The sequence below is a fragment of the Monopterus albus genome, unplaced genomic scaffold (genome assembly GCF_001952655.1).
Source record: "Monopterus albus unplaced genomic scaffold, M_albus_1.0 scaffold23.1, whole genome shotgun sequence".
Taxonomy (NCBI): domain Eukaryota; kingdom Metazoa; phylum Chordata; class Actinopteri; order Synbranchiformes; family Synbranchidae; genus Monopterus; species Monopterus albus.
In genome coordinates this window covers 3,386,930-3,396,891 of record NW_018127903.1, presented here as the reverse complement: position 1 = coordinate 3,396,891, position 9,962 = coordinate 3,386,930, and the positions used below count along the sequence as shown (strand labels likewise).

Sequence of the window (9,962 nt, the reverse complement as noted above, 5' to 3'; positions counted from 1 at the left end):
TTCACACAGGGCTATATAGTTTTGGATTTTGTTTTCCCTTAATAATAAAAACCTTCATTTAAAAACTGCATGATGTGTTTACTTGTGTTATCTTTGACTAATATATAACTTTGTTTGACGATCTGAAACATTACAGTGTGACAAACATGCAAAAAGATAAGAAATCAGTAAGGGGGCAAACACTTTTTCACACCACTGTAAGTCAATGTAAAGTCCCCACAAGGAATGAAAACACAGCGTGTGTGTATGTGTCATCTTATGATTTTTCTCTTTCTCAGTTTGGAGATGATCACCCACAGACACAGTGCAGCAAAGAGTTTCTGTGTACCATTACCAAACAAGCAGTACAGGTGGAACGCTCCCTAAGACAGGCAGGAGCTGACTGCGCAGAGCCGACAGTGGAGGTATGTTCATGAGCTCAGCTTGTCTCTGAAACACTGTTGAATCTTAAGAGGAAAAAGTGGGAGATGATAACCTCCCTGTCCCCTCTATCCCTAGTGTCTGACTCCCACGACTGATACCATTTTGGAGCAGATGGTTCTGGTGACAGGGATCAGGAGGCTTACTGTCACGTAAATATCACTGATATATGATATGCCTGAAACTTTCTGAAGCGGTGTCATGGTTTGAAATGTAACTTGAACAATTTAGGATTTTTGAATTCAATACCGATATCAACATTTTTATAGCTATAATACTGATATATTGGCTGATAACCATGTTAACACATCTTGATAAAGATCCCTACAATTTATTTAAAGAATTGTGACCATGATATATGCTGATCCAAAAATGTTGCTGTTGAAAACTCATTAGTACTCTTGTAAGTGTTACTTCATGGTGTTTTTTTTTACTGTAAGATCTTGATACCTTTCACCCAACAAATCACAGTGATCTATAAAATATTTAGTGATTCAAAAAGCTTTTCAACTACAATTTGCCTGTTTTTGTACTAACCTCTAATGAATTTATTGTTTTTGTAGTGACATGTTCCAGGAGTTTAAAAAGAAACACCTGGAACGAAAGGCAGCGGCAGCAAAAGAACTGGGAATCTACTTAACTAACAATCCCATTGCCTCTGAGAATGTCAACTCAGCTCAAGAAACAGGATGCGGGAAGGAAACTGAGGATGGAGGAAGCCCAGCAGTGGGGAATAATAACAGCATGAGCCAACAGAAGCAGCCAGTGGAAGAGGTGTCAGTGGAGAGCGCTGCCGTAGTCTCTGCTAATGGTCTTGTGGTGCAGCCAGGCAAACAAAACCAGCATGAGGAGAAAACAGAACCAGACATAGGAGACAGTGAGACAGTGAAAGAGGAATCAGAGGTCAGGGTTGCAGCAGAGGAAACCAAGACCAATGTGCAAAATGGAGTAAAGAGCAGCACAGCCAATGGGGAGATGAAATCTGAGGCAACATGTGGTGAAATGAAGTCAGATCAGAAAAATGATAAAATAAATGGATCAGTCCTTAAGAGTAAAGGGACCTGGGCAGATGTTGTTTCAAAAGCTTTAATAGCAAATGGAACAGAAGACAAGGACACAGCAGTCAACGGAGTAACAGATAATGTCACTGCCAGCGGAACAGCTGAAGTGTGAACCTATATCAAATGAGAAAACAGTGTTATAGTCTAGTTGTCCAAAGTCACTGCTGTAGGATAAAAATCTCCCAGGATCTTATGTGTAATCTGAACCAAAGAACATAAAGCAGAGAGTAAGATACTTTAAAAGAGGGATGAGAGTATTACCTTGTGCTGGAGTTGTTACTACTGATGCTGGGAGAAGGCTGTGCTATTGAGTGTTATTTTTTCCTTTTTTTCCAGCAAAACTTTTTACTCTGGTGTACTAAACATGCCTTCACCTCTTTAACAGCAATCTTGTTTTTGTCACAGTTGGACACAATAAGTACACTTGTAAACATGGTGTATGACAGTATGAATCTATTACTCACCAGTCATGATTCAAGGGCAAGCAAACTAACCACATTAATGGAAGATATTTTTCAGTCAAGATGATGAGCAAAATAAGGTAGAAGACCATGTAATATAAGTGGAATGTTTCATGTATTTGGAATAAAAAGATTTGCATTAAATTTTACTGTTTGTATGATGTCATGCAGTTAAATCTAAACAGTGCAAGAAAAGAAAAGAAAAAACACCAGCAAGACTTAAACAACTGATGGGCCCATAAAAAATCCAACTGAAATATAACTGAAGTGCAAAGAGGACAATACCAGTGTGCTCCCTTTCACTGTCACTACAATTTTTGGGTCAATTACTACCAGTCATTTGCATGACTTTTACAGAAATATATAATACATGCATTCAGTGATGAAAGACATCTTAAATAAATTCATCCAAGATAGTCAACATGAGCTTTTCCAATCCCATGAAGCCTTATGACAAGCTTATCAGGATTGCAGCACAGTTATGCAAGATGCAACCCTCTATTTAGAGCATGGTTTATTTATTTAAAAATGGCAACAACACCAAAAAAAAGTCCAGTATTAGCCAACTCCTGTCTCAGCTCTGTGTTGCCCTCAGTGTAATCTCCAAATCAGAGCAGTGCTGGTACTGTGGTTCAGGCGGCTCTGTCCAGGTGGATTGTGGGAGTCTGTTAAGGTTACTGGCAGGAAAGGTAATGACTGCTGTGTCACTGAAGATGCTGATCAGATGGGAAGGACAAGACAGCTGTCTCTCCTCACACACAGACACAGCCTGACTGATGTAGCCATAGTCTCGCTTCAGCTCTCTCTCGATCGTCCTGTTGGTACGAGAGATAGAACATCACCTCACGTCTAGTCCTATTTCTTAAACATTACACACCATCATGCATGTCTTGTAAAAACCTGTCCCAGATGCCGCTGAAGCTGTTTCCAATTATTATTATCAGAGGAAGACATCGTATACTCCAGTTCTTCCACAGAAGGTTGTTGTACAGGGCTTTCCCACAATGCATCAGGTAAAAGAGTGTAGGCTTAGTCACCAGATGCTTCCCCTCCTGCACAATACAGTGAAACAAAATGCTGTTATTTCTGCATTATTTCTCACTTTCCAGGCAGCCAGTACGAACCTTGTTTCAGACATGCCATGTATTTGATCCATTACTTGTATTTGTGTGCTAAAAGGAAACTCAGACATTTCACATTTAAAAATCTGCCACTGAACAGCAACTTTTAAACACAACAATCTAACAAATGTTGTGTACTCTTTTCACGGTGTCTGTATATTCTTATTGTTCCAAGTTCCTGTTCCTGGCTGATGACTTCGACACCGTCCCAGTCAGTGGTGTGCCTGGTTTTGGTGTGGTCTTCACAGACAGCTGATATTCAGCTGATGTTGTCTACTACCAGTGTTTATTAATACCAGCTTTTATCATATGACCAACTTCCATATTTAGGTCGTCATGATAATATGGTCTCCATGACAACAGAACAAATTCTGCTGAAGATGACAAGACATGCTGTAGAAAGCTCTGGGAACAAATGGACAGTGATGTTTTTTTGTCAAACTATTTCCAAGGTCAAAAAATGTCTCTCACTCTCATCTGTGATATGATTTGAAAACTGGCTGGCAACTTAGAAGTGCTAAAATAATCTGCATTAAATGAGCTTAAACATTCAACAACAATGGATCAATCTATTTGTTCTCTGTATGATGCATCTCTAAAATAAACGGATCAACTTACCTCATTTTCTGTGAGTACAGTCAGACCAAGCTCTGTCAAAACATCCCTCTCTCCAGAGGAGAATGCAGGGTCATAAACAAAGCAGTCCTTCAGTGGAATCTAAAAGCAGAGGAGCAGTGAGACAAACAGACGAACAGGACCACATGAGAGTGTTTGTTATCTCAATCATGAAACCCATCTCTGACCTGTCCTGCATCCAGCAGCAGCAGCAACATGGCCAGCTGGTAGCGAGCTGAGACACAGGATGAAAAGGACCCCAGGCCATAACACACACACTCCAGCTGCTGACACAGCCTGCCATCTCTGCCCTTCTGTTGGTCACTGGGATTCCTAGTGAACTTATTTTCTGGAGTTTTCAGGAGGAATGCTGAGCGTGCCACCAGAAGATGCTCTGCAGAACAATCCTGAAAGGTTCATCAAGCTGCAAGCTAAAAGGCCCCATGGCCAAGTAAAACGTTCTGTTATAACACCACTAGTCCAGCACACTCACCTTTCCACTCCTGCAAAAACTCCTCACATCTTAGCTCAGACCTAGTGAGGGAGAAATAGAGAGTTTCCAGAAGATCTTAGGTTTATGCACAACCCTGAGTTGAAAAATGTGAAACATTAACTATATTCAAGGAGTCAGGGTTCTTACACAGTGTCTCTGATTCGTTTCACAATTTTCCCGATATCCAACTGCTCCTGCCAACTTGTTGAATTTGAAGACACCTGAAGTGACTTTGATTTCCGAGCTACCCCTTTTCGTCTCCGGGCCACCTGCCACTCTCCGGTATCCGACATCTATGCTGACTCACCGGTGCCACATATACACAGACATGTGATATGATGTTTGTGTTGCTGTCAAAGTTATTGTTGAAACGCGAGTTGGAGTTAGTATGTCTGTAACATGCGGGAATATTTTGAGTGTAACACACAGATTTTCTCTTCCGGTGTCGTGCCAATTGTTTTTTTTTATTCCTTTAAAATTATTTCGCTGGTTTGTTGTTGTCAAAAATAATGCATATTCAATAAACGATGTGAGTGACTGGATCATCTGATGGATTCAGTGAACATATGTGGTCTAAAATAGCAACCCGAAAAAGATACACTTAACGTTACATGTGCAAACCAACGAAAGACATTTTGCAGGACACTGAATACCGGAAGTAATTATGTTTTCGTGTGCAAGAAGCTAGCTGACATCGGCTGCGTTATCTTTCTTTACTGTCAGAGAAGAAAGGCTATGTAACATTAAGTGATCCTCAGGTAGGGGAGTGTCTAGTATTTTAGGTGACTTACATAAGACGGATATTTATTATCATTTCTCAAGACAAATGTTTCATGTAAAGCGAGTAGTTAAACTACATCGGCTAACGTTAGCTTTTGCTAGTAAAAGTTAGCTTGTCTTCACGTCTCGTTTCCCCCCATACGTGCATAGTTATCTGTCAACGTAATGTTTTAGATGTTTTCCTAAGATTATTGGTGTTACCTAGCTAGCATTTGAGATGATTCAGATTATCCTAACGCTAGCTAAACAATAAATATTGTTGAACTGACATATGGGCAAGCTACTGTACAGTGACAGTAAGCATAAGTTACTAACATTATTCAAAATAAATCAGACACACTAAATATAACGTTAGTTTGAATTAAAGATGAAATAACGTTTTAACTCACTAGATTTCCCTCCAAGCTTTCAGCTATATTCTCTTGGCTTTCATCAGCAAATAGTTTATCCAGAGATGTCCATGTCCCATCTGTATGGTCGGAGGGGGGAAGAGGAGGAGGAAGGCGTAGAGATTGAGAGCTTTGAGGTGACAGACTGGGACCTGGCGAATGAATTCAACCCAGACCGCCGCAGACACAAGCAGACCAAGGAGCAGGCCACCTATGGTATCTGGGCTGACAGGGACTCTGATGAGGATGAGAGGCCTAGCTTTGGAGGCAAGAAGTAAGGCATGGGTTTGGTTTTCTTTCTGCTCCAATGGCCCATCTTTGTCATCCCAAGAAGAATAGTACATGAAAATCCCAGCAATTGCTTTTAAAACGTTAACTAAATTAACCAATTCCTTGTGTTTTCTAGATCTAAAGACTATACTGCTCCAGTCAACTTTGTGAGTGGTGGTCTGCGTAAGGCTGCAGCTGAGGAGAAACAGCATGAGCAAGATGTGGGGTCTGATGACTCTGATGATGATGCTCCTTCAGCACCTCGTGCCACTGCACCCAAAAAACTTCAGATGGTAATTGTAATTGTGTGTGCAGTTTAATCTGTAAAAGAAATGCATGTGGAATTTATGATGTGAACAGTTATATGATTTATTAAAAATGCATTGTTTTTGGTAGGGTAATTTCCGTGGGAACCAGTCACAGAGGTTTGCAGGTGGCATACAGTCTGGTCAAGGCATTGGTAGCTGGGAGAAGCACACAAGGGGGATTGGACAGAAACTTCTGCAGAAAATGGGCTACCAGCCAGGCAAAGGCCTGGGCAAGAATGCTCAAGGTGGGTAAGCCTGAGAAAGCTATGATATTGACACGTTTATTAATATTGTATGATTTAAAAGAGCAACTTTGACATTTCAATTTATGCAGGTATTGTAAACCCTATTGAGGCGAAGATTCGTAAAGGCAAGGGAGCAGTGGGTGCTTACGGCACTGAGCGAACCCAGCAGAGTCGTCAGGATTTTCCTGTGGTTGACTCAGATGAAGAGGAGGAAAAAGTAGAGTGCTGAACAAAATTCTCTCCTTTGTTTCCTTGTTTGTGTATTCCATAGCAGATGTGATATTGTATTTTAAAATTGTCAATTTCTGTCTCTGAAGGAGTTTCAGAAGGAGCTAGGCCAGTGGCGTAAGGATCCTGCTGGGTCTGGGGCAAAGAAGAAGCCCAAATACTCCTACAGAACTGTTGATGAGCTCAAGGCTAAAGGCAAATTGGCAGGGCGGAGCACAGCAGCATCCGCTGGAGAGCTGGCACAGGTCAAGGTATGTTAGAGGGATTTCTTTGATTAACATTCCTTCTCTTTTGCATGACAAATTTCGATCAGGATCTTCATAGTCTTTGAAGGCTGTAATGTTGTAATAAGATTTAGGAGCTTAATTCTACTCAATATAAGAACCTGAAGATGACATTTTATATAAATATAAGAACATAGCCAGCTACCATTTTTGTTACAGAGTCTCATTTACCACATATCTCTTCCCATGTCTAGGTAATCGATATGACTGGGAGGGAACAAAAGGTCTATTACAGTTACAGTCAGATGACCAACAAACACAGTGTTCCAGATGAAGGTCCACCGAGTATATCCACTCGAGATCAGAAGGGGTCTGGCTTTGCTCTCCCTGAGCTTGAACATAACCTGCAGCTACTGATAGATCTTACAGAACAGGACATATTACAGGTATGAGATGTATCAGCCACCTAAGGCTTGTTATATGTTGTTGTGGCTTGTACAAAAATGCTCTATGTATCTCTCTGCTACTTCTACCACATACTGACACGTCTTGTGTTTTGCTATCGTATTACTCTTGCCTGTAGTCTGCCAGACGTCTACAGCATGAAAAAGATGTAGTTGTGTCTCTGAGACACGAGTCACAAGCACTGCAGAGCAGACTGGATGTAGAGCAAGATGCCATCCAAAGAATAGAGGCCGTATTGGCACTGGTGGAGCGTTTTCCTTCTGGAGAGACGGCACCGGGCGAGGGACCTACCTTGCAGGTGCATTTACAGTTAACACATAGCCTAACAGCTACAGGTATCAGCCTCCTCCAATTTTTTTAGTTCCTTCTCTGTTTTGAAAACTGTTTTGGGTGCTTTCCTTCTTTGTTCAGGAGTGTGCCCGCATCTTTGAGACCTTACAGACAGACTATTACGAAGAATACAAGACAATGGGATTGGCAGATCTGGCTGTAGCTGTTGTTCATCCATTACTCAAAGAAAAACTTCGTTCCTGGGACCCACTGAAGGTTTGTTTTCACAGTTATCTTCTTTTGAGGTAACTACATTAACTACATCCTGTCATTATTTGCTTTAATCCTTTTCAGGACAGCTCTTACTGTCTGGAAGACATTGGTCAGTGGAGAGCAATACTGGAATCAAGGGACCTACATTCCAGTGTCCCAGATTCAAATATGGACCCTTACCACAGGTCATACCACATTTGGCTGTGCTTATATATTTGTATTATTAAATTCCAGTGCATTACAGTTTGTTTTTCACAGCATGCGTTTGTGTCATGTATCCTGTTATTTTTGTTACAGACTGTTGTGGGAAGTGTGGATCCCAGTGATGCGGTCCTGTGTGTTAGGCTGGCAGCCTCGTATGGTCGGCCCAATGGTGGACTGTGTGGAACTGTGGGCTCCTCTCCTCCCCCTGTGGATACTGGATAACCTGTTGGAGCAACTGATCTTACCTCGGCTACAGCGAGAGGCAAGATAAACACAATATCTCCACCTAAAGACACTTGCATGTTGAGAAACCCCCCTTTCACGTAATTTATTTGTGGATAATTTCCTTCTACATGCTGCAAGCTGTTTTTATTTATTATTTCCTGTTTGATAGGTGGATAACTGGAACCCTTTAACTGACACAGTGCCCATCCACTCTTGGATCCATCCTTGGCTGCCTCTTCTCCAGACACGCCTAGAGCCTCTCTACCCGCCAATCAGGAGCAAACTTTCCAACGCATTACAAAGGTGGCATCCCAGTGATGCCTCAGCCCGCCTCATCCTGCAGCCATGGAAAGATGTCTTTACACCAGGTGCATGGGAGGCTTTCATGGTGAAAAACATTATCCCTAAGCTAGGTATGTGTTCATCAGTGACAGCCTTAAGTATGCCAAAGCAATGCAAGAACATGTATTTCTCTGCAGTCTTCCATCCTGTTTTCCTTCCCGATCTGTGCTTTTCCCAGTGGTTTCTCATCTTGTTGTGATTGTTTGTTTCCCTCCACAGCTTTGTGTTTGGAAGAGCTGGTGATCAACCCTCACCAGCAGCAGATGGAGCCATTTCACTGGGTGATGGATTGGGAAGGCATGCTGTCTCCCTCCAGCCTTGTGTCCCTGCTTGATAAAAACTTCTTTGCAAAATGGTTGCAAGTCAGTGAATATACTTACATAAATAAATTGCATAATACATTACAGAGAATTATTAAGATGAGGTTAGCAACAGTTAATATTTGTACATAGTTCATTTGCATTTATGTTTTTATTGTATGTCTTTTGTTGTTGATTATAGGTGCTGTGTTCATGGCTGAACAATAGCCCTAACTATGAGGAAATCACTAAATGGTATCTTGGTTGGAAAAGTATGTTCAGTGATGTCTTGTTGGCACAACCACTCATAAAAGAAAAATTCAACGAAGCTTTGGACATCATGAACCGTGCAGTGTCTTCAGGCATGGGTTAGTTCTGCATGCACTGAAAATTGTAGGAATAAAGCACTTTTTTTCTTTGTTGTACCAAAACATATTGCAACACATTCTTTTTCATATCCACAGGTGGCTATATGCAACCCGGTGCAAGGGAGAATATTGCATATCTCACACAGACAGAGAGACGGAAGGACTTCCAGTATGAAGCAATGCAGGAACGCAGGGATGCCGAGAGTGTGGCTCAGAGGGGCATCAGCACTGGTGTGCCAACTAATTTTAAAGATCTTATCCAGACCAAGGCAGAAGAGAACAATATTGTCTTTATGCCCTTAGTAGCCAAACGGCATGAGGGCAAGCAGCTATACACATTTGGGCGTATTGTTATCTACATAGACAGAGGGGTTGTGTTTGTGCAAGGAGAAAAAACATGGGTGCCCACATCGCTGCAGAGTCTGATAGATATGGCCAAGTGAGGGTGGACAGTGATTCCTTGGTCTGCCAAGTGTAAAAAGGCGAGTAGTGGAGCATATGTTTGCTTTTTATGTAACTTTAGTATAGTGAAACCTTGCCATGTGGTTTTGTAAATTTTTAAAAGATCAGAACTGTGAATAAATACTTTTTGATTTGGTTTTCTCTGTCCTTGTTTTAATCTAGTGAAACAGGAAGGCAATTTTCTCTAGCATATTTAATTACAAGTAAATAGATTTTTTGTATAAATACATCTTACAGGGTGGTCATACACTTAATATTTAAGTACATGTTAAAAAAAGTAGATATATTTATGCAGACTATTATTTTTCTCCTATGTTAATTTTTAACTAGGAGGTGATGCAAGACTGCTTTGGTTAATTTTTAGTACTTTTTCCATTACATTTTTACCATTGGTATTGTATACATTTTTTTTTTTTTTGTATGGGACGACTATCCATAC

General features: G+C 41.0%; 3 protein-coding genes across 3 annotated transcripts in view; 2 read left to right on the top strand and 1 right to left on the bottom strand.

Moving 5' to 3' along the window:
* The window catches only part of LOC109956902 (clustered mitochondria protein homolog), a 12,894-nt gene extending 10,947 nt beyond the window's left edge, over positions 1 to 1,947 (top strand). Inside the window, exons 26-28 of the mRNA XM_020594358.1 lie at positions 279 to 404; positions 499 to 572; positions 984 to 1,947. Coding sequence (XP_020450014.1) covers positions 279 to 404; positions 499 to 572; positions 984 to 1,593 — 810 coding nt within the window. The 3' untranslated portion in view covers positions 1,594 to 1,947. The remainder of the gene's footprint in view (positions 1 to 278; positions 405 to 498; positions 573 to 983) is intronic.
* Positions 1,948 to 2,040: 93 nt separating this feature from the next.
* On the bottom strand, positions 2,041 to 4,613 carry srrd (SRR1 domain containing). Its single transcript, XM_020594362.1, has 6 exons — positions 4,319 to 4,613; positions 4,172 to 4,212; positions 3,867 to 4,072; positions 3,682 to 3,780; positions 2,843 to 2,994; positions 2,041 to 2,757 (listed from the first exon to the last, which is right to left on the bottom strand). The coding sequence occupies exons 1-6, from the start codon at positions 4,462 to 4,464 to the stop codon at positions 2,517 to 2,519; spliced, it is 885 nt and encodes a 294-aa protein (XP_020450018.1). The 5' UTR covers positions 4,465 to 4,613; the 3' UTR covers positions 2,041 to 2,516.
* A 210-nt stretch (positions 4,614 to 4,823) lies between these two features.
* On the top strand, positions 4,824 to 9,670 carry tfip11 (tuftelin interacting protein 11). The gene is made up of 15 exons (XM_020594360.1): positions 4,824 to 4,929; positions 5,388 to 5,614; positions 5,747 to 5,903; positions 6,007 to 6,163; positions 6,253 to 6,380; positions 6,481 to 6,642; positions 6,870 to 7,061; positions 7,199 to 7,378; positions 7,492 to 7,626; positions 7,705 to 7,808; positions 7,921 to 8,089; positions 8,222 to 8,465; positions 8,614 to 8,756; positions 8,896 to 9,061; positions 9,158 to 9,670. The coding sequence occupies exons 2-15, from the start codon at positions 5,406 to 5,408 to the stop codon at positions 9,502 to 9,504; spliced, it is 2,493 nt and encodes an 830-aa protein (XP_020450016.1). The 5' UTR covers positions 4,824 to 4,929; positions 5,388 to 5,405; the 3' UTR covers positions 9,505 to 9,670.
* Positions 9,671 to 9,962: the final 292 nt, after the last annotated feature.